Genomic DNA, 21,717 nt, shown 5'->3' with positions numbered 1-21,717 from the left:
ATTTAAATGTGTCCCCTTAAACCAGTCGAGTGTTGCTTTAGCAGTATGCTTAGGGTTATTGTCCTGCTGGAAGGTGAACCTTTGTCCCAGTCTCAAATCTCTGGAAGACTGAAACAGGTTTCCCTCAAGAATTTCCCTGTATTTAGCTCCATCCATCATTCCTTCAATTCTGATCAGTTTCCCAGTCCCTGCCGATGAAAAACATCCTCACAGCATGATGCTGCCACCACCATGCTTCACTGTGGGGATGATCTTCTCAGGGTGATGAGAGGTGTTGGGTTTGCACCAGACATAGCTTTTTCCTTGATGGCCAAAAAGCTCAATTATAGTATTATATAGAGCCATTATTGTGTGGAACTCCGTTCCATATCATATTTCTCAAATGAAAAGCAAACCTGGTTTCAAAAAACAGATAAAGCTACACCTCACGCCACAACGCCTCTCCCCTATTTGACCTAGATAGTTTGTGTGTATGCATTGATATGTAGGCTGCATGTACATTTTAATAAAATGTATGTAGTTCTGTCCTTGAGCTGTTCTTGTCTATTAATGTTAGTAGTGCCCTATATGGGGTACCCCCTGGAACTCAGCCAAGGTGATATGCCCTTGATAAGAGGAGTTTGTTGTGTTTCAGAGCAGGGTGGAGATGGTGAATGCAGTATGTTGTGTTTCAGAGCAGGGTGGAGATGGTGAATGGAGAGCTCATCATCCAGAAGGTCCAACAGGCTGACTCTGGGATGTACCAGTGTGTCGCTGAGAACAAATACGGAGCCATCTACTGCAGCGCAGAACTCAAGATCTCAGGTATGCTGTTGTTTTTCTCCCGTTGTTGTTGTTGTATTCCTTGTAACACTATGTATGCCTTTAGTTATTGGTACTAAATGGAAATCAATACAAGAAAATAATAATGTAAACTGGGAAAAGCCCCACTGCAAACCAGGGTTGGAGTCTATTTCATTTCTATTCAGTCAATTCAGGAAATAAACAGAAATTCAAATGTTCCTCATTGCTTGGAATTGGAATTTCAGTTTGCTTCCTGAACCAACCACAGCTGCGTACCCACCCACTACCTCCGGTTTGTTGCTGTTAGTTATTATGTTAAAGGAAGGTCTGTTCTGGTGTGTTTGTCATTATGTTAGAGAGGAAGGTCTGTTCTGGTGTGTTTGTCATTATGTTAGAGAGGAAGGTCTGTTCTGGTGTGTTTGTTATTATGTTATAGAGAGGAAGGTCTGTTCTGGTGTGTTTGTTATTATGTTAGAGAGGAAGGTCTGTTCTGGTGTGTTTGTTATCATGTTAGAGAGGAAGGTCTGTTCTGGTGTGTTTGTTATTATGTTATAGAGAGGAAGGTCTGATCAGGTGTGTTTGTTATTATGTTAGAGAGGAAGGTCTGTTCTGGTGTGTTTGTTATTATGTTAGAGAGGAAGGTCTGTTCTGGTGTGTTTGTCGTTATGTTAGAGAGGAAGGTCTGTTCTGGTGTGTTTGTCATTATGTTAGAGAGGAAGGTCTGTTCTGGTGTGTTTGTCATTATGTTAGAGAGGAAGGTCTGTTCTGGTGTGTTTGTTATTATGTTAAAGGAAGGTCTGTTCTGGTGTGTTTGTTATTATGTTAAAGGAAGGTCTGTTCTGGTGTGTTTGTTATTATGTTAAAGGAAGGTCTGTTCTGGTGTGTTTGTCATTATGTTAGAGAGGAAGGTCTGTTCTGGTGTGTTTGTCATTATGTTAAAGGAAGGTCTGATCAGGTGTGTTTGTTATTATGTTAGAGAGGAAGATCTGTTCTGGTGTGTTTGTTATTATGTTATAGAGAGGAAGGTCTGTTCTGGTGTGTTTGTCATTATGTTAAAGGAAGGTCTGATCTGGTGTGTTTGTTATCATGTTAGAGAGGAAGGTCTGTTCTGGTGTGTTTGTTATTATGTTAAAGGAAGGTCTGTTCTGGTGTGTTTGTCATTATGTTAGAGAGGAAGGTCTGTTCTGGTGTGTTTTTCATTATGTTAGAGAGGAAGGTCTGTTCTGGTGTGTTTGTTATTATGTTAGAGAGGAAGGTCTGTTCTGGTGTGTTTGTTATCATGTTAGAGAGGAAGGTCTGTTCTGGTGTGTTTGTTATTATGTTAAAGGAAGGTCTGTTCTGGCTTGTTTGTCCTTATGTTAAAGGGAAGGTTTATTTTTATTTAACCTGTATTCATAAAGGTTTTTCTAATTCAGATAAAATCTCTATAAAGGTCAATTTAAAATGGCCTGTTTATCCATAAAGGTTCATTTAAAATTGCCTTTTTATCCACAAAGGTTCATTGAAAATGCCCTATTTATCCATAAAGGTACATTTAAAATGGCCTGTGTAGTGTAAAGGTACATTTAACACGGCCTGAGTAGCATAAAAGTACATTTAAAATGGCCTGTTTATCCACAAAGGTACATTTAAAATGGCCTGTTTATCCACAAAGGTAAGCCCACTCTTTTCTTTGACTCTATAAACAGTGAAACTGGCATAGCGACATTAAATAGGCCACAGCCTGATAAGGGAGAAAGATAGCAACACAAGAGAATAAAACTAAATGTTGAGAAGGCTAATTGGCAATCAATGGAGCCTGATTGAACCTGAACAGTCGTTGCCATGAATAGAAGAAAGACAGAGGATGTGTCCCAAATGGTACCCTATTCCTTATATAGTGCACTGTGTCCATAAGGCTCCGGTCGGAAATAGTGCACTATTTAGGGAAAATAGTTCCATATGGGATGCATGCAGAGCCTTGTGGTTATATGCAATGAGATGTCTGTATGCATCAGACTGAAGGTTGGCAGCCCAGAGTAGTTTATTTTGTCTCTATTTCAGAGGAGGAATGTATAACAGTGACTTAGAGGGTTAGATGCTCAAGGGGAAAGAAGACAGGAGGAGAAAGGAGAAAGATGTTGGTGATTTATCTATCCTGAATGACCACAACACTAGTGCACAATATTTTGTGTTTTGTACAAAAATGATTTGTCTGCCCTGCAGTATTCACTGGTAGGCTTCTATTAAAGCTGTTTGTCCTGCAGTATTCACTGGTAGGCTTCTATTAAAACTGTTTGTCTGTCCTACAGTATTCACTGGCAGGCTTCTATTAAAGATATGTGTCTGTCCTGCAGTATTCACTGGTAGGCTTCCATTAAAGCTGTTTCTCCTGCAGTATTCACTGGTAGGCTTCTTTTAAAGCTGTTTGTCCTGCAGTATTCACTGGTAGGCTTCTATTAAAGCTGTTTGTCCTGCAGTATTCACTAGTCGGCTTCTATTAAAGCTGTGTGTCTGTCCTGCAGTATTCACTGGTAGGCTTCTATTAAAGCTGTTTGTCCTGCAGTATTCACTAGTCGGCTTCTATTAAAGCTGTGTGTCTGTCCTGCAGTATTCACTGGTAGGCTTCTATTAAAGCTGTTTGTCCTGCAGTATTCACTGGCAGGCTTCTATTAAAGCTATGTGTCTGTCCTGCAGTATTCACTGGTAGGCTTCTATTAAAGCTGTTCGTCCTGCTGTATTAACTGGTAGGCTTCTATTAAAGCTGTTTGTCTGTCCTGCAGTATTCACTGGTAGGCTTCTATTAAAGCTGTGTGTCCTGCAGTATTCACTGGTAGGCTTCTATTAAAGCTGTTTGTCTGTCCTACAGTATTCACTGGCAGGCTTCTATTAAAGCTATGTGTCTGTCCTGCAGTATTCACTAGTCGGCTTCTATTAAATATGTTTGTCTGTTCAAAATGTATTAGTCACATGCGCCAAATACAATAGGTGTTGACCTTAGAGGGAAATGCTTACTTACAAGCCCTTAACCAACAATCCAGTTTTAAGAAAAATAAGCTAAGTAAAAAATAACAAATACAAATAACAAATAATTAGAGAGCAGCAGTAAAATAACAGTAGTGAGGCTATATACAGGGTGTTAAGGTACAGAGTCAATGTGGAGGCTATATACAGGGTGTTACGGTACAGAGTCAATGTGGAGGCTATATACAGGGTGTCACGGTACAGAGTCAATGTGGAGGCTATATACAGGGGGTACCGGTACAGAGTCAATGTGGAGGCTATATACAGGGGGTACCGGTACAGAGTCAATGTGGAGGCTATATACAGGGGGTACCGGTACAGAGTCAATGTGGAGGCTATATACAGGGGGTACCGGTACAGAGTCAATGTGGAGGCTATATACAGGGGGTACCGGTACAGAGTCAATGTGGAGGCTATATACAGGGGGTACCGGTACAGAGTCAATGTGGAGGCTATATACAGGGGTTCTGGTACAGAGTCAATGTGGAGGCTACATACAGGGGTACCGGTACAGAGTCAATGTGGAGGCTATATACAGGGGTACCGGTACAGAGTCAATGTGGAGGCTATATACAGGGGTTCTGGTACAGAGTCAATGTGGAGGCTATATACAGGGGTACCGGTACAGAGTCAATGTGGAGACTATATACAGGGGTTCTGGTACAGAGTCAATGTGGAGGCTATATACAGGGGGTACCAGTACAGAGTCAATGTGGAGGCTATATACAGGGGGTACCTGTACAGAGTCAATGTGGAGGCTATATACAGGGGGTACCAGTACAGAGTCAATGTGTAGGCTATATACAGGGGGTACCTGTACAGAGTCAATGTGGAGGCTATATTCCGGCGACAGTTCCCCGGCCAGAGCTTCCGGCGACAGTTCCCCGTCCAGTGCTTCCGGCGACGTCCTACAGTCCGGAGCCTGCAAAGACGGCCCACAGTCCGGAACCGTCAGAGACAGCCCATAGTCCGGAACCTCGAGAGACGGCCCACAGTCCGGAGCCTGCAGAGACGGCCCACAATTCGGAGCCTGCAGAGACGGCCCACAGTCCGGAGCCTGCAGAGACGGCCCACAGTCCGGAGCCTGCAGAGACGGCCCACAGTCCGGAGCCTGCAGAGACGGCCCACAGTCCGGAGCCTGCAGAGACGGCCCACAGTCCGGAGCCTGCAGAGACGGCCCACAGTCCGGAGCCTGCAGAGACGGCCCACAGTCCGGAGCCTGCAGAGACGGCCCACAGTCCGGCGCCTGCAGAGACGGCCCACAGTCCGGAGCCTGCAGAGACGGCCCACAGTCCGGAGCCTGCAGAGATGGCCCACAGTCCGGAGCCTGCAGAGACGGCCCACAGTCCGGAGCCTGCAGAGACGGCCCACAGTCCGGAGCCTGCAGAGACGGCCCACAGTCCGGAGCCTGCAGAGAGGGCCCACAGTCCGGAGCCTGCAGAGACGGCCCACAGTCCGGAGCCTGCAGAGACGGCCCACAGTCCGGAGCCTGCAGAGAGGGCCCACAGTCCGGAGCCTGCAGAGTCACCCTCTAGTCCGGAGCTCCCAGAGTCGCCCTCTAGTCCGAGGTCTCCAGCGACGCGCCTCAGCCCGAGGTCTCCAGCGACGCGCCTCAGCCCGAGGTCTCCAGCGACGCGCCTCAGCCCGAGGTCTCCAGCGACGCGCCTCAGCCCGAGGTCTCCAGCGACGCGCTTTAGTCTTGAGCCTTCAGCAGGGGTGGACAGGTTAGGTTGGGGACTAAGGCCAGACCCTGAGCCATCTCCATAGTAGGAGGATTGGGGAGGGGGGGTGTAGCACAAGAACCATCGGTGACGGTGGCCACCCTCCCTTCCCTCCCTTTAGTTTGGGATTATTTTTGTTTTGTGGTTTATTTTTGTGTTTTTTTTGTTTGAGGTGCATCCGGGGTCTGCACTGTTGGGGGGGGGGGGGGTTGGTACTGTCATGTCCTGACCAGTAAAGGGGTTATTTGTTATTGCAGTTTGGTCAGGACGTGGCAGGGGGTGTTTGTTTAATGTGTTTCGGGGTTTTTGGTTAATGTTCTATGTTAGTATATTTCTATGTTTGTTCTAGTCTTTCTATTTCTATGTTTAGTTTATTGGGTTGACCTTCAATTGGAGGCAGCTGTTCCTCGTTGCCTCTAATTGAAGGTCCTACTTAGTAGGGGTGTTTTTTCATGGGTTTTTGTGGGTAGTTGTTCCGTATGTAAGCTGTGTGCCTTACAGGACTGTTTTTCATCGTTGTTTTTGTTTAAGTGTTTATTTTGTTTCTTCACAATAAAGAAGATGAGTATACACATTCCCGCTGCGCCTTGGTCCAATTCCTACGACGAACGTGACACTGATGTCTTGAGATGTTGCTTCAATACCTTTTTTTTTAAAGGTATGTGTGACCAACATATGCTTATCTGTATTCCCAGTCATGTGAAATCCAGAGATTAGGGCCTAATGAATTTATTTAAATTGACTGATTTCCTTATATGAACTGTAAATCAGTAAAATCTTTGAAATTGTTGCTTCTTGGGTCTATATTTTTGTTCTGTGCAGTTCTTTGGAGATACTGCTAGTCAGTTGTGACAGTGTCTCTGGTGAATTCAAAGGCCTGAGAGAAATGATAGAAGTCTACCTCTCCATCATACTACCCCCCCTCTCTCCATCATACTACCCCCCTCTCCATCATACTACCCCCCCTCTCCATCATACTACCCCTCTCTCTCTCTCTCTCTCTCTCTCTCTCTCTCTCTCTCTCTCTCTCTCTCTCTCTCCCTCCATCATACTACCCCCCCTCTCCATCATACTACCCCCCTCTCTCCATCATACTACCCCCCCTCTCTCCATCATACTACCCCCCTCTCTCTCTCCTTCCTCTCTCTCTCTCTCTCTCTCTCTCTCCCTCCATCATACTACCTCACTCTCTCCTTCCTCTCTCTCTCTCTCTCTCTCTCTCTCTCTCTCTCTCTCTCTCTCTCTCTCCCTCCATCATACTACCTCACTCTCTCCTTCCCCTCTCTCTCTCTCTCTCTCTCTCTCTGTCCACTATTCTCTGTCTCTCTGTCCACTACTCTCTGTTGATACACTCATTTTCTCCCTGTCAGCTTCAATATGGGACCACACGTGTTCTTCTCCCCTCTCATCTCCTCTCCTCTTCAGCATACCCATTCCTCCCTCCCTCCCTCCCTCTACTCCCCTTCCTCCTCCCTCCACTGTCTTTCCTCCCTCCTCTCTCTCGACTGAGATCGAGATGCCTACCCCTCCCTCACAGCAAGTGCTGTGTTTTCTCTCTGGTGGTTTCCATGGCCTAGGGGATCTGTGCCATCCCTGCCACAGTCAGACTGGTCTCTGTCAGTTCTGGGAGAAGAGAGAGGGTACGGAGGGATGGAGGGAGGGATGGAGTGGGTGGTAGATGGTGCGGGGGCTGGCTGGAAGAAAGGGGAAACAGGGGGCATGGAGGGAGGGATGGAGAAGGGGATGGATGGCGTGAGGGATAGAGGGGGTAGGGGCTGGCCAACACTCAGGAACCAGTGCTAGCTGCCTTGGAGATGTCCTCATCTCTGTCACCTCCAAAGCATCAGTCAGTATTTAAATAAATGGTGGTGACAAAGCCTCCCAGCTTATAGACCCTGGGCCCCAGAGCCCTGCTCACTGTATTAGTGTATGCAGAGAGAGAACTTTACTTTGAAGCATTGTCTCCTATTTACACAATTCTCAAGTTGGTGACCTTGTAGCATGCACAACTAATGCTGCAAATCGTTTGTACTCAGATGACCCTGATGTTGTAGCACACTGTATACATTAGCTTTGTGATACAGTTTGATATTGTTTGTAATTATTTTGCTACTAAACTAAGAGACAAATACCAATATATTTTCAAATGAGAATCAAACAGTATGAGAAAAGTTTTAGCTTTTAATTGTATTTATCTAAATGTCTATTTTTTGGGGAACTATCTCGACATACACTATCCAACAGATGTGGCAGCAGTAAACTGTAAATGCTATGTTCTAATTGTTTTGACGGAAGATTTTACAGCACGTTGACAAATTAGAGACCAAATAACAACCCGTCTGTCATCTGCGTGTCCTTCCACATGTTCCCTCGCTTATGGCACACGTTGCACGCAATGATCTCCTATACAGTGCCTAAAGTAGTGCCCTATAAAAAGGGAATAGGGTCTCCTATACAGTGCCTAAAGTAGTGCCCTATAAAAAGGGAATAGGGTCTCCTATACAGTGCCTAAAGTAGTGCCCTATAAAGGGAATAGGGTCTCCTATACAGTGCCTAAAGTAGTGCCCTATAAAGGGAATAGGGTTTCCTATACAGTGCCTAAAGTAGTGCCCTATAAAGGGAATAGGGTTTCCTATACAGTGCCTAAAGTAGTGCCCTATAAAGGGAATAGGGTTTCCTATACAGTGCCTAAAGTAGTGCCCTATAAAGGGAATAGGGTTTCCTATACAGTGCCTAAAGTAGTGCCCTATAAAGGGAATAGGGTCTCCTATACAGTGCCTAAAGTAGTGCCCTATAAAGGGAATAGGGTTTCCTATACAGTGCCTAAAGTAGTGGCCTATAAAAAGGGAATAGGGTCTCCTATACAGTGCCTAAAGTAGTGCCCTATAAAGGGAATAGGGTTTCCTATACAGTGCCTAAAGTAGTGCCCTATAAAGGGAATAGGGTTTCCTATACAGTGCCTAAAGTAGTGCCCTATAAAGGGAATAGGGTCTCCTATACAGTGCCTAAAGTAGTGCCCTATAAAGGGAATAGGGTTTCCTATACAGTGCCTAAAGTAGTGCCCTATAAAGGGAATAGGGTCTCCTATACAGTGCCTAAAGTAGTGCCCTATAAAGGGAATAGGGTTTCCTATACAGTGCCACAAGTAGTGCCCTATAAAAAGGGAATAGGGTCTCCTATACAGTGCCTAAAGTAGTGCCCTATAAAGGGAATAGGGTTTCCTATACAGTGCCTAAAGTAGTGCCCTATAAAGGGAATAGGGTTTCCTATACAGTGCCTAAAGTAGTGCCCTATAAAGGGAATAGGGTTTCCTATACAGTGCCACAAGTAGTGCCCTATAAAGGGAATAGGGTTTCCTATACAGTGCCACAAGTAGTGCCCTATAAAGGGAATAGGGTGCCATTTGAGACACAGCATTCAAATGTCAACTCAATTAAGTTCATGATTTGATCAGTTGGCTCGGAAAACATTTGAGTCATCTGATTTGTCAGAAGGATTCCCTGGGGACACAGCAGCAGTAATTAACTGTACATGTTGAAGATGAGAGAGGGAGGGTTGAATCATTTTGATCATTTAGCCTGGATATGTTTTATCTCTGGTAGAACACTTTAGTTTATTTATGGACTGGATAATTATGACTGCATATTTCTCAGAACATTTACTGTAAAAATATCCATACTGTATTATCCATACTGTATTATCCATACTGTATTATCCATATTGTATTATCCATACTGTATTATCCATACTGTAGAAAGTGATGCTTTACATGTTCTATTTTTCTTGATATTTTTATTTCACCTTTATTTAACCAGGTAGGCTAGTTAAGAACAAGTTCTCATTTACAACTGCGACCTGCCAAGATAAAGCAAAGCAGTTTGACACATACAACAACACAGAGTTACAGTAGGGAAAAAAAGTATTTACAGTGTCTGCAAATGAGGTAAGATAAGGGAGATAAGGCAATAAATAGGCCATAGTGGCGAGGTAATTACGATATAGCAATTAAATTAGATGTGCAGAAGACGAATGTGCAAGTAGAGATACTGGGGTGCAAAGGAACTAAATAAATAAATAAATAAATAAATACAGTATGGTGATGAGGTAGTTGGATGGGATATTTACAGATGGGCTATGTACAGGAACAATGATCTGTGAGCTGCTCTGACAGCTGGTGCTTGAAGTTAGTGAGGGAGATATGAGTCTCCAGCTTCAGAGATTTTTGCAGTTTGTTCCAGTCATTGGCAGCAGAGAACTGGAAGGATAGGCGGCCAAAGTAGGAATTGGCTTTGGGGGTGAACAGTGAGATTTACCTGCTGGAGCGCGTTCTGCGAGTGGGTGCTGCTATGGTGACCAGTGAACTGAGATAAGGCAGGGCTTTACCTAGAAAAGACTTGTAGATGACCTGCAAGCAGTGGGTTTGGCGACGAGTATGAAGCGAGGGCCAGCCAACAAGAGAGTACAGGTCGCAGTGGTGGGTAGTATATGGGGCTTTGGTGACAAAACGGATGGCACTGTGATAGACAGCATCCAATTTGTTGAGTAGAGTGTTGGAGGCTATTTTGTAAATGACATCGCCGAAGTCGAGGATCGTTAGGATAGTCAGTTTTACGAGAGTATGTTTGGCAGGATGAGTGAAGGATGCTTTGTTGTGAAATAGAAAGCTGATTCTTGATTTAATTTTGGATTGGAAATGCTTAATGTGGATCTGGAAGGAGAGTTTACAGTCTAACCAGACACCTAGGTATTTGTAGTTGTCCATATATTCTAGGTCAGAACCGCCCAGAGTAGTGATGCTGGACGGGCGGGCAGGTGTGGGCAGCGATCGGTTGAAGAGCATGCATTTAGTTTTACTAGCGTTTAAGAGCAGTTAGAGGCCACGGAAGGAGAGTTGTGTGGCATTGAAGCTCGTCTGGAGGTTAATTAGCACAGTGTCCAAAGTAGGGCCAGAAGTATACTGAATGGTGTCGTCTGCATAGAGGTGGATCAGAGAATCACCAGCAGCAAGAGCGACATCAATTATTTATACAGAAAAGAGAGTTGGCCCGAGAATTGAACCCTGTGGCACCCCCATAGAGACTGCCAGAGGTCCGGACAACAGGCCCTCCGATTTGACACACTGAACTCTATCAGAGAAGTAGTTGGTGAACCAGGCGAGGCAGTCATTTGAGTAAGCAAGGCTGTTGAGTCTGCCGATAAGAATGTGGTGATTGACGGAGTCGAAAGCCTTGGCCAGGTCGATGAATACGGCTGCACAGTATTGTCTCTTATCGATGGCAGTTATGATATCGTTTAGGACCTTGAGCGTGGCTGAGGTGCACCCATGACCAGCTCGGATGCCAGATTGCATAGCGGAGAAGGTACTGTGGGATTCGAAAAGGTCGGTGATCTGTTTGTTAACTTGGATTTCGAAGACCTTGGAAAGGCAGGGTAGGATAGATAAAGGTCTGTAGCAGTTTGGGTCTAGAGTGTCTCCCCCTTTGAAGAGGGGGATGACCGCGGCTGCTTTCCAATCTTTGGTGATCTCAGATGATATGAGAGATTGAACAGGCTAGTTGTCACGTCCTGACCAGCAGAGGGAGTAGTTGTTTAGTATTTTGGTCAGGACGTGGCAGAGGGATGTTTGTTTTGTATGGTGGGGGTTTTGTGTGTGTGTTAGAGAGGGGTGTTTGATTAGTGTTCCTGGGTTTTGGGTGTATGTTCTAAGTTAGTTGTTCTAGGTTGTATTTCTGAATGTTGTCTAGTTTAGGTTTTCTATGTTTAGGTTTGGGTGCTGGACTCTCAATTGGAGGCAGGTGTTTCTCGTTGCCTCTGATTGAGAGTCCTATATATGGGTAATTGTTTGGTTTAGTGTTTGTGGGAGATTGTTTCTTGTTTTGCCTGTGTGAGCCTTACAAGACTGTTTTGTTGTTTGTGAGTTTGTTGTTTTGTTAATTTGGTGTTCATTTTGATTTCAAATAAATATCAAGATGAGCATCCACATTCCTGCTGCGTTTTGGTCCTCCATTCCAGACGACAACCGTGACACTAGTAATAGTGGTTGCAACAATTTCGCAGATAATTTTACAAAGTGAGGGTCCAGATTGTCTAGCCCGGCTGATTTGTAGGGGTCCAGATTTTGCAGCTCTTTTAGAACATCAGCTGAATGGATTTGGGAGAAGGAGAAATGGGGGGTGCAGGGCTGTTGACCTTGGTAGGGGTAGCCAGTTGGAAAGCATGGCCAGTCGTAGAAAAATGCTTGTTGAAATCCTCAATTATTGTGTATTTATCGGTGGTGACAGTGTTTCCTAGCCTCAGAGCAGTGAGCAGCTGGGAGGAGGTGCTCTTATTCTTCATGGACTTTAATGTCCCAGAACTTTTTTGAGTTTGTGCTACAGGATGCAAATTTCGGTTTGAAAAAGCCTTAGCTTTCCTAACTGATTGTGTATACTGGTTCCTAACTTCCTGAAAAGTTGAATATCACGGGGGCTATTTGATGCTAATGCAGTACGCCATAGGATGTTTTTGTGCTAGCCAAGGGCAGTCAGGTCTGGAGTGAACCAAGGGTTATATCTGTTCCTGGTTCTAAACTTTCTTGTTGTAGCTCTTGATGTATCTCTTGATGTATCTCTTGATGTAGCTCTTGATGTAGCTCTTGATGATTGTTAAATGGACTAAAACAATTATTATGATATTATGAGTATTTGCAACATATAAATATTCCATTTCCATCATGTTGAACAGTTATGCGTCTCTTTTGACTTGATAGTATTATGTATTACTTTGGCCTGTTCCACAGCATCGCCCCCAGTCTTCAGCCCTAACCCTGTCCGTCTGATCGCCACGTTGGGGAAGGACGTGTTGTTGGAGTGTAAACCCCGAGCATCTCCCAAGCCTAGAGTAACATGGAGGAGAGGAGACAGACGCATTCATCCCAGCAGAAGGTATGGATGACATCTGAAAAGAAGCAACAAGGTTTTTGGGTAGTTTCCCAGACAACGATATAGCTTAGTCCTGGTCTAAAACATTATTTCCGATGGAGATTATCCATTGAGCTTGCTTTTTAGTACAGAACTAGGCTTAATCTGTTTGTGGGAAACCAACCCTTAAAATTATTTTATTGTCCAACACAAAGGTTTAATGGAAATGTCACTTTTGTTTTATCCCAACCCTCCAAAAGACACACAGAGAGGTTGGAACAGAGAGGTTTGAGCAGAGAGATTGGATCAGAGAGGTTGGCGGTTGGAGCAGAGCGGTTGGAGCAGAGAGGTTGGAGGTTGGAGCAGAGCGGTTGGAGCAGATGTAGAAGCAGAGAGGTTGCAGCAGAGAGGTTGGAACAGATACATTTGAGTCTTGAGCTGAAAAATTGGAACAGAGGTTGGAGCAGCAAGGCTGGAGCAAAGAGGTTGGAGGTTGGAGCAGAGAGGTTGGAGCAGAGAGGTTGTAGCAAAGAGGTTGGAACAGAAAGGTTGGAAGTTGGAGCAGAGGGGTTGGAGCAGCAAGGTTGGAGCAAAGAGGTTGGAGGTTGGAACAGAGAGGTTGGGCATAGAAGTTGGAGCAGAGAGGTCAGGGATTGGATCAGAGAGGTTGGATCAGAGAGGTTGGATCAGAGAGGTTGGATCAGAGCAGAGAGGTTGGAGCAGAGAGGTTGGAGCATAGAAGTTGGAGCAGTGAGGTTGGATCAGAGAGGTTGGATCAGAGAGGTTGGAACAGAGAGGTTGGAACAGAGAGCTTGGAGGTTGGAGCAGAGAGGTTGGAGCAGAGAGGTTGGAGCAGAGAGGTTGGAACAGAGAGGTTGGAGCAGTGAGGTTGAAGATTGGAGCAGAGAGGTTGGAGCAGAGAGGTTGGAACAGAAAGGTTAGAAGTTGGAACAGAGAGAATGGAGCAGTGAGGTTGGAGAAGGGGGGTTGTAGCAGAGAGGTTGGAGCAGATAGGTTGGAGTTTGCAGCAGAGAGGTTGGAGCAGAGAGGTTGGAGCAGAGAGGTTGGAGCAGAGCGGTTGGAACAGAGAGGTTGGAGGTTGGAGCAGAGAGGTTGGAGGTTGGAGCAGAGAGGTTGCAGCAGAGAGGTTGGAGCAATGAGGTTGGAAAAGAGAGGTTGGAAATTGGAGCAGAGACGTTGGAGAAGAGAGGTTGGAACAGAGGGGTTGGAGGTTGGAGCAGAGAGGTTGGAGGTGGAGCAGAGAGGTTTGAGCAGAGGGGTTTAGTACGATGTAGTTTACCACTTTATATTTACACTCCAGCTGTTGTCACTGCATTAGTCCTATCGTGTCACTGTGCATTAGTCCTAAGGTGTCACTGTGCATTAGTCCTAAGGTGTCACTGTGCATTAGTCCGAACATGTCACTGTGCATTAGTCCGAACATGTCACTGTGCATTAGTCCTAAGGTGTCACTGTGCATTAGTCCTTAGGTGTCACTGTGCATTAGTCCGAACATGTCACTGTGCATTAGTCCTATCGTGTCACTTTACGTTAGTCCTAAAGTGTTACTATTATATTTAGCAAGTCAGTTATTAAGAACAAATTCTTATTTACAATGACGACCTACCTCGGCCAAACCTGGACGACGCTGGGCCAATTGTGGGCCGCCCTATGGGATTCCCAATCACGGGCGGATGTGATGCAGCCTGTATTCGAACCAGGGACTGTACTGACACCTCCTGCACTGAGATGCAGTGCATTATACCGCTATGCCACTCAGGGACCCATACTTTACATTATGCCTGGTCTTTTATGATATTCTAAGAGAGCCTTGTATATATAACAAGGCCATTAGAAATGCCAGATGGTCTCATTTTACTAACTTGATCACCAATAATCAGAATAATTAGGGAGTGCTCTTCTCCACCGTTGATGGCCTGATAAATCCTACCCCTCGCAAACCTATGTGAACCTTCCTCCGCATGTAAATGTCATGAGTTTGCGGCATATTTCAGAGATAACTAACAGTAGGCTGGGTATCAGTCAAGACCTGATGAGAAGTTTGATGATATGTGCCCTAGCATACCATGTAAAGACACTATGGATTTATTTACCCTGGTTGACACAGACATGCTCAGGAAAGTGACATCACAACGTAAGCCTGCCTTCTCGATCCTATCCCCACCACCTTCTTCAAAACAGTTTTTAATTTCATATCTGAAGAAGTGCAAGCTATTGTTAATCCCTCCCTGTTCACAGACACTTTCCCCACTGCACTAAAAACGGTTATGGTGAAACCACTTCTGGTGAAAAGTCATCTAGATTCTTCATCTATAAGCGATTTTCGGCCAATCTCCAATCTTCCATTCTTAAGCAAAATTCTGGAGAGATTGGTTTTCAAACAGCAAAATCATTTTTGAAGTGGCAACTATATTTTTGAAAAATTCCAAACAGTTTTTTGTGCCCACCACAGCACAGAGACAGCTTTAGTTAAAGTGGTAAATGATCCTCAACACAGAGACAGCCTTAGTTAAAGTGGTAAATGATCCTCAACACAGAGACAGTCTTAGTTAAAGTGGTAAATGGTCTTATCCTCAACACAGAGACAGCCTTAGTTAAAGTGGTAAATGATCCTAGAGCCAACACAGACAGCCTTAGTTAAAGTGGTAAATGATCCTCAACACAGAGACAGTCTTAGTTAAAGTGGTAAATGATCCTCAACACAGAGACAGCCTTAAATAAAGTGGTAAATGATCTTAGAGCCAACACAGAGACAGTCTTAGTTAAAGTGGTAAATGATCCTAGAGCCAACACAGAGACAGCCTCAGTTAAAGTGGTAAATGATCTTATCCTTAACACAGACACAGTCTTAGTTAAAGTGGTAAATGATCCTCAACACAGAGACAGTCTTAGTAAAAGTGGTAAATGATCTTAGAGCCAACACAGAGACAGTCTTAGTTAAAGTGGTAAATGATCCTAGAGCCAACACAGAGACAGTCTCAGTTAAAGTGGTAAATTATCTTATCCTTAACACAGACACAGTCTTAGTTAAAGTGGTAAATGATCCTCAACACAGAGACAGCCTTAGTTAAAGTGGTAAATGATCTTAGAGCCAACACAGAGACAGCCTTAGTTAAAGTGGTAAATGATCCTCAACACAGAGACAGTCTTAGTTAAAGTGGTAAATGATCTTAGAGCCAACACAGAGACAGCCTTAGTTAAAGTGGTAAATGATCTTAGAGCCAACACAGAGACAGTGTCACGCCCTGACCAGGTGAACTCTTCTATTTTGGTCAGGGTGTGGCATTTCTATAGTTTATTTTCTATGTTTTTGGTATAGCCTTGCTTTGGGGCGTATTTCTATGTTGGGTTCTGTCGATTCCCAATCAGAGACAGCTGTCGCTAGTTGCCTCTGATTGGGGAATCATATTTAAGTTCCTTTTCCCCCCACGATATTTGTGGGTTGTTGTCTCTTTGATTTTGAGCAGCTAACGTATCGGTATTTTCTTGATTTTGTGTACGTGTTTATTTCGGTGTAAAAGAATAAACATGTGTTCGCTCCCAGCTGCGTTTTGGTCCGCTTCCTCGTTACCTGACGCCGAACGTTACAGAACAACCCACCAAACCAGGACCAAGCAGCAGAGGAACGAAGAGGAAGGATGGACATGGGCCGAGTTAAGGAGGAGCATTTCCAGGGCGATGGAAGAGTTTAGGGAGACCGAGAGGCATCCCCAAGAATTTTTTAGGGGGGGGCACAAGGGCTGTTTGACGGGGCCGGAGCTGCCCGCCAGTCAACAGTCGTCGGAGCTGCCCGCCAGTCAACAGTCGTCGGAGCTGCCCGCCAGTCAACAGTCGTCGGAGCTGCCCGTCAGTCAACAGTCGTCGGAGCTGCCCGCCAGTCAACAGTCGCCGGAGTGGTCAGACTGCGCTGAACTGCCGGAGTGGCCAGACTGCGCTGAACTGCCGGAGTGGCCAGACTGCGCTGAACTGCCGGAGTGGCCATACTGCGCTGAACTGCCGGAGTGGCCAGACTGCCCTGAACTGCCGGAGTGGCCAGACTGCCCAGACTGTCCCGAGCTGCCAGACGTCCCCAGTCCAGTCCGGCCCGTCCCTGCTCCCCGCACCAGGTTAGTGGTGCGTGTCCACAGTCCTGTCCGGCCCATCCCTGCTCCCCGCACCAAGCCAGTGGTGCGTGTCCCCAGTCCAGTCCGGCCCGTCCCGGCTCCCCGCACCAGGTTAGTGGTGCGTGTCCCCAGTCCTGTCCGGCCCATTCCTGCTCCCCGCACCAAGCCAGTGGTGCGTGTCCCCAGTCCAGTCCGGCCCGTCCCTGCTCCCCGCACCAAGCCAGTGGTGCGTGTCCCCAGTCCAGTCCGGCCCGTCCCTGCTCCCCGCACCAAGCCAGTGGTGCGTGCCCCCAGTCCAGTCCGGCCCGTCCCTGCTCCCCGCACCAAGCCAGTGGTGCGTGTCCACAGTCCAGTCCGGCCCGTCCCTGCTCCCCGCACCAGGTTAATGGTGCGTGTCCCCAGTCCTGTCCAGCCCATTCCTGCTCCCCGCACCAGGTTAGTGGTGCGTGTCCACAGTCCTGTCCGGCAACATCCCGGCTCCCCGCACCAAGCCGGTGGTGCGTGTCCCCAGTCCAGTCCGGCCCGTCCCTGCTCCCCGCACCAGGTTGGTGGTGCGTGTCCCCAGGCCAGTCCGGCCCGTCCCTGCTCCCCGCACCAGGTTGGTGGTGCGTGTCCCCGGTCCTGTCCGGCCCGTCCCTGTTCCCCGCACCAGGCCCACGGTGCGTGTCCACAGTCCGGCACGGCCTGTGTCCGGTCCACCGGTGACCAGTCCTGTTCCGGTCGGCGGCTCCGCTCCGGAGCCTGAGCATGCCGCTCCACCGTGGTCCAGTCCGGGCCAGAGGGGTAGGGCTAGGGTGGAGGGAGGGGGAGAAACACGCCCGGGGCCAGAGCCTCCACCGAGGGTGAGGCGCCCACCCGGGTCCCCCCCCTAATAGACTTTAGGTTGGTGCGCCGGGAGTACGCACCGTTGGAGGGGGGGGTACTGTCACGCCCTGACCAGGTGAACTCTTCTATTTTGGTCAGGGTGTGGCATTTCTATAGTTTATTTTCTATGTTTTTGGTATAGCCTTGCTTTGGGGCGTATTTCTATTTTGGGTTCTGTCGATTCCCAATCAGAGACAGCTGTCGCTAGTTGCCTCTGATTGGGGAATCATATTTAAGTTCCTTTTCCCCCCACGATGTTTGTGGGTTGTTGTCTCTTTGATTTTGAGCAGCTAACGTATCGGTATTTTCTTGTTTTTGTGTACGTGTTTATTTCGGTGTAAAAGAATAAACATGTGTTCGCTCCCAGCTGCGTTTTGGTCCGCTTCCTCGTTACCTGACGCCGAACGTTACAGACAGCCTTAGTTAAAGTGGTAAATTATCTTATCCTCAACACAGAGACAGTCTTAGAGGAGAGGTGGGTTGGCCCTCCAGGAGAGGTGGGTTGGCCCTCCAGGAGAGGTGGGTTGGCCCCTCCGGTCCAGGGGAGATGGGTTGGCCACTCCGGTCCAGGGGAGGTGGGTTGGCCCCTCCGGTCCAGGAGAGGTGGGTTGGCCCTCCAGGAGAGGTGGGTTGGCCCTCCAGGATAGGTGGGTTGGCCCTCCAGGAGAGGTGGGTTGGCCCTCCAGGAGAGGTGGGTTGGCCCCTCCGGTCCAGGAGAGGTGGGTTGGCCCTCCAGGAGAGTTGGGTTGGCCCCTCCGGTCCAGGAGAGGTGGGTTGGCCCTCCAGGAGAGGTGGGTTGGCCCTCCAGGAGAGGTGGGTTGGCCCTCCAGGAGAGGTGGGTTGGCCCCTCCGGTCCAGGAGAGGTGGGTTGGCTCCTCCGGTCCAGGAGAGAAGGGTTGGCCCCTCCGGTCCAGGAGAGGTGGGTTGGTCCCTCCGGTCCAGGAGAGGTGGGTTGGTCCCTCCGGTCCAGGAGAGGTGGGTTGGCCCCTCCGGTCCAGGAGAGGTGTGTTGGCCCCTCCGGTCCAGGAGAAGTGGGTTGGCCCTCCAGGAGAGGTGGGGTGGCCCCTCCGGTCCAGGAGAGGTGGGTTGGCCCCTCCGGTCCAGGAGAAGTGGGTTGGCCCCTCCGGTCCAGGAGAGGTGGGTTGGCCCCTCCATGTCCAGGAGAGGTGGGTTGGCCCCTCCATGTCCAGGAGAGGTGGGTTGGCCCCTCCATTTCCAGGAGAGGTGGGTTGGCCCCTCCATGTCCAGGAGAGGTGGGTTGGCCCCTCCGGTCCAGGAGAGGTGGATTGGCCCCTCCATGTCCAGGAGAGGTGGGTTGGCCCCTCCATGTCCAGGAGAGTTGGGGTGGCCCCTCCGGTCCAGGAGAGGTGGGTTGGCCCCTCCGGTCCAGGAGAAGTGGGTTGGCCCTCCAGGAGAGGTGGGGTGGCCCCTCCGGTCCAGGAGAGGTGGGTTGGCCCCTCCGGTCCAGGAGAGGTGGGTTGGCCCCTCCATGTCCAGGAGAGGTGGGTTGGCCCCTCCATGTCCAGGAGAGGTGGGTTGGCCCCTCCATTTCCAGGAGAGGTGGGTTGGCCCCTCCATGTCCAGGAGAGGTGGGTTGGCCCCTCCGGTCCAGGAGAGGTGGATTGGCCCCTCCATGTCCAGGAGAGGTGACAGAATCTGCCCGCACATTTTAAATCACGGGCAACAAAGATAAAACAAGTGTATATAAAGATAATAACAAGTATTATTTTAGATTCTGTTCTAAATTTAGAATCACACATTAGTAATTTGAACAAAATAGCTTTTTACCACCTGAGGAACATTGCCAAGGTGCGGCCATTTCTCTCTCAGGAAGGATACAGAGAGATTCATCCGTGCTTTTATGACAAGCAGGTTTGACTACTGTAATGCTCTCCTGTCTGGTCTACCCAAGAAAGCCATTGGTCAACTGCAAAACATACAGAATGCTGCAGCACGGGTACTGACCAAGACCAGGTGGAGAGAACACATTACACCGGTTTTAAGGTCTCTGCACTGGCTGCCTGTGAGTTTTAGAATTAATTTCAAGATTATTCAAATCAAATCAAAATGTAAGAAAAATACCTAAAAAAGTTGGAAATAAAAGTAACAATGAATTAAAGAGCAGCAGTAAAATAACAATAGTGAGACTATATACAAGGGGTACCGGTACAGTCAATGTGCGGGGGCAAAGGTTAGTTGAGGCAATTGAGGTAATATATATACATGTAGGTAGAGTTAAAGTGACTATGCATAGATAATAAACAGAGCGTAGCAGCTGCGTAAAAGAGGGGTTGGGTTGCCCATTGATTAGCTGTTCAGGAGTCTTATGGTTTCGGAGTAGAAGCTGTTAAGAAGCCTTTTGGACCTAGACTTGGCGCTCCGGTACCGCTTACCGTGCGGTAGCAGAGACAACAGTCTATGACTGGGGTGGCTGGAGAGACAATGTTTAGGGCCTTCCTCTGACATCACCTGGTATAGAGGTCATGGATGGCATTTAAATCAATCGATGATTGTGCACCTCAATACATGTCCGACACGCTTAGTTATGTACCCAGTAGGTCCCTCACGTCCTCTGGCACTGGCCTTTTAACAGTCCCAAATCCTAGAACTAAGAAGCAGGGAGAGGCAGCCTTTAGTTACTATGCCCCCAGCCTCTGGAACAGCCTGCCAGAGAACCTGAGGGGGGCCAAGAGGCAGGGAGAGACAGCCTTTAGTTACTATGCCCCCAGCCTCTGGAACAGCCTGCCAGAGAACCTGAGGGAGGCAGAATCTGTGGACATGTTTAAAAGTGATCTTAAAACACATATTTCAGCTTTGCTTTTCCTTAGGGAGTTTTTTAGTTGTAAACGTTTCAGCTTTTTTTTTTTTTCAGTCCATGTCTGAAATGTGCTGTATGAATAACGCTTGATTTGATTTGATACAAAGGAGCTCATACCAAACAATGAACAATCGCAGAAACATATACAAGTACCCTGGAATTATTTATCATCTTTCTCCAATAATTGTATTAGCAAATGTGTTATAAAATGCCATAAGAACTGTGTTCTAAGTTCTGCATTGGGTTATAAGAACTGTGTTCTACTGTAAATGCTGCATTGGGCTATAAGAACTGTGTTCTAAGTGCTGCATTGGGCTATAAGAACTGTGTTCTACTGTAAATGCTGCATTGGGCTATAATAACTGTGTTCTACTGTAAATGCTGCATTGGGCTATAAGAACTGTGTTCTACTGTAAATGCTGCATTGGGCTATAAGAACTGTGTTCTACTGTAAATGCTGCATTGGGCTATAAGAACTGTGTTCTAAGTGCTGCATTGGGCTATAAGAACTGTGTTCTAAATGCTACATTGGGCTATAAGAACTGTGTTCTAAATGCTGCATTGGGCTATAAGAACTGTGTTCTACTGTAAATGCTGCATTGGGCTATAATAACTGTGTTCTAAATGCTGCATTGGGCTATAAGAACTGTGTTCTACTGTAAGTACTGCATTGGGCTATAAGAACTGTGTTCTAAATGCTGCATTGCGCTATAAGAACTGTGTTCTAAATGCTGCATTGGGCTATAAGAACTGTGTTCTACTGTAAATGCTGCATTGGGCTATAAGAACTGTGTTTTACTGTAAATGCTGCATTGGGCTATAAGAACTGTGTTTTACTGTAAATGCTGCATTGGGCTATAAGAACTGTTCTAAATGCTGCGTTGGGCTATAAGAACTGTGCTCTAAATGCTGCATTGGGCTATAAGAACTGTGTTCTACTGTAAGTACTGCATTGGGCTATAATAACTGTATTCTACTGTAAGTACTGCATTGGGCTATAAGAACTGTGTTCTACTGTAAGTACTGCATTGGGCTATAATAACTGTATTCTACTGTAAGTACTGCATTGGGCTATAAGAACTGTGTTCTACTGTAAGTATTGCATTGGGCTATAAAGTGGCTTGCGAAAGTATTCACCCCTCTTGGCATTTTTCCTATTTTGTTGCCTTACAACCTGGAATTAAAATAGATTTTTGGGCGGTTTGTATCATTTGATTTACACAATATGCCTACCACTTTGAAGATGCAAAATATGTTTTTTTGCTAAACAAACAAGAAATAAGACTAAATAACGGAAACTAGAGCATGCATAACTATTCACCCCCCCAAAAGTCAATACTTTGTAGAGCCACCTTTAGCAGCATTTACAGCTGCAAGCCTCTTGGGGTATGTCTCTATAAGCTTGGTACATCTAGCCACTGGGATTTTTGCCCATCATTCAAGGCCAAACTGCTCCAGCTCCTTCAAGTTGGATGTGTTCCGCTGGTGTACAGCAATCTTTAAGT

At 46.9% G+C, this 21,717-nt stretch overlaps 1 protein-coding gene across 1 annotated transcript in view; it reads left to right on the top strand.

Moving 5' to 3' along the window:
- Nucleotides 1–21,717, top strand: part of LOC115206740 (contactin-5-like) — a 503,383-nt gene that overhangs the window by 348,549 nt on the left and 133,117 nt on the right. The window contains exons 11-12 of the mRNA XM_029773946.1: nucleotides 675–804; nucleotides 12,286–12,430. Coding sequence (XP_029629806.1) covers nucleotides 675–804; nucleotides 12,286–12,430 — 275 coding nt within the window. The remainder of the gene's footprint in view (nucleotides 1–674; nucleotides 805–12,285; nucleotides 12,431–21,717) is intronic.

Source organism: Salmo trutta, chromosome 13 (assembly GCF_901001165.1).
Source record: "Salmo trutta chromosome 13, fSalTru1.1, whole genome shotgun sequence".
Classification (NCBI taxonomy): domain Eukaryota; kingdom Metazoa; phylum Chordata; class Actinopteri; order Salmoniformes; family Salmonidae; genus Salmo; species Salmo trutta.
This window is presented reverse-complemented; position numbering and strand designations above follow the sequence as displayed.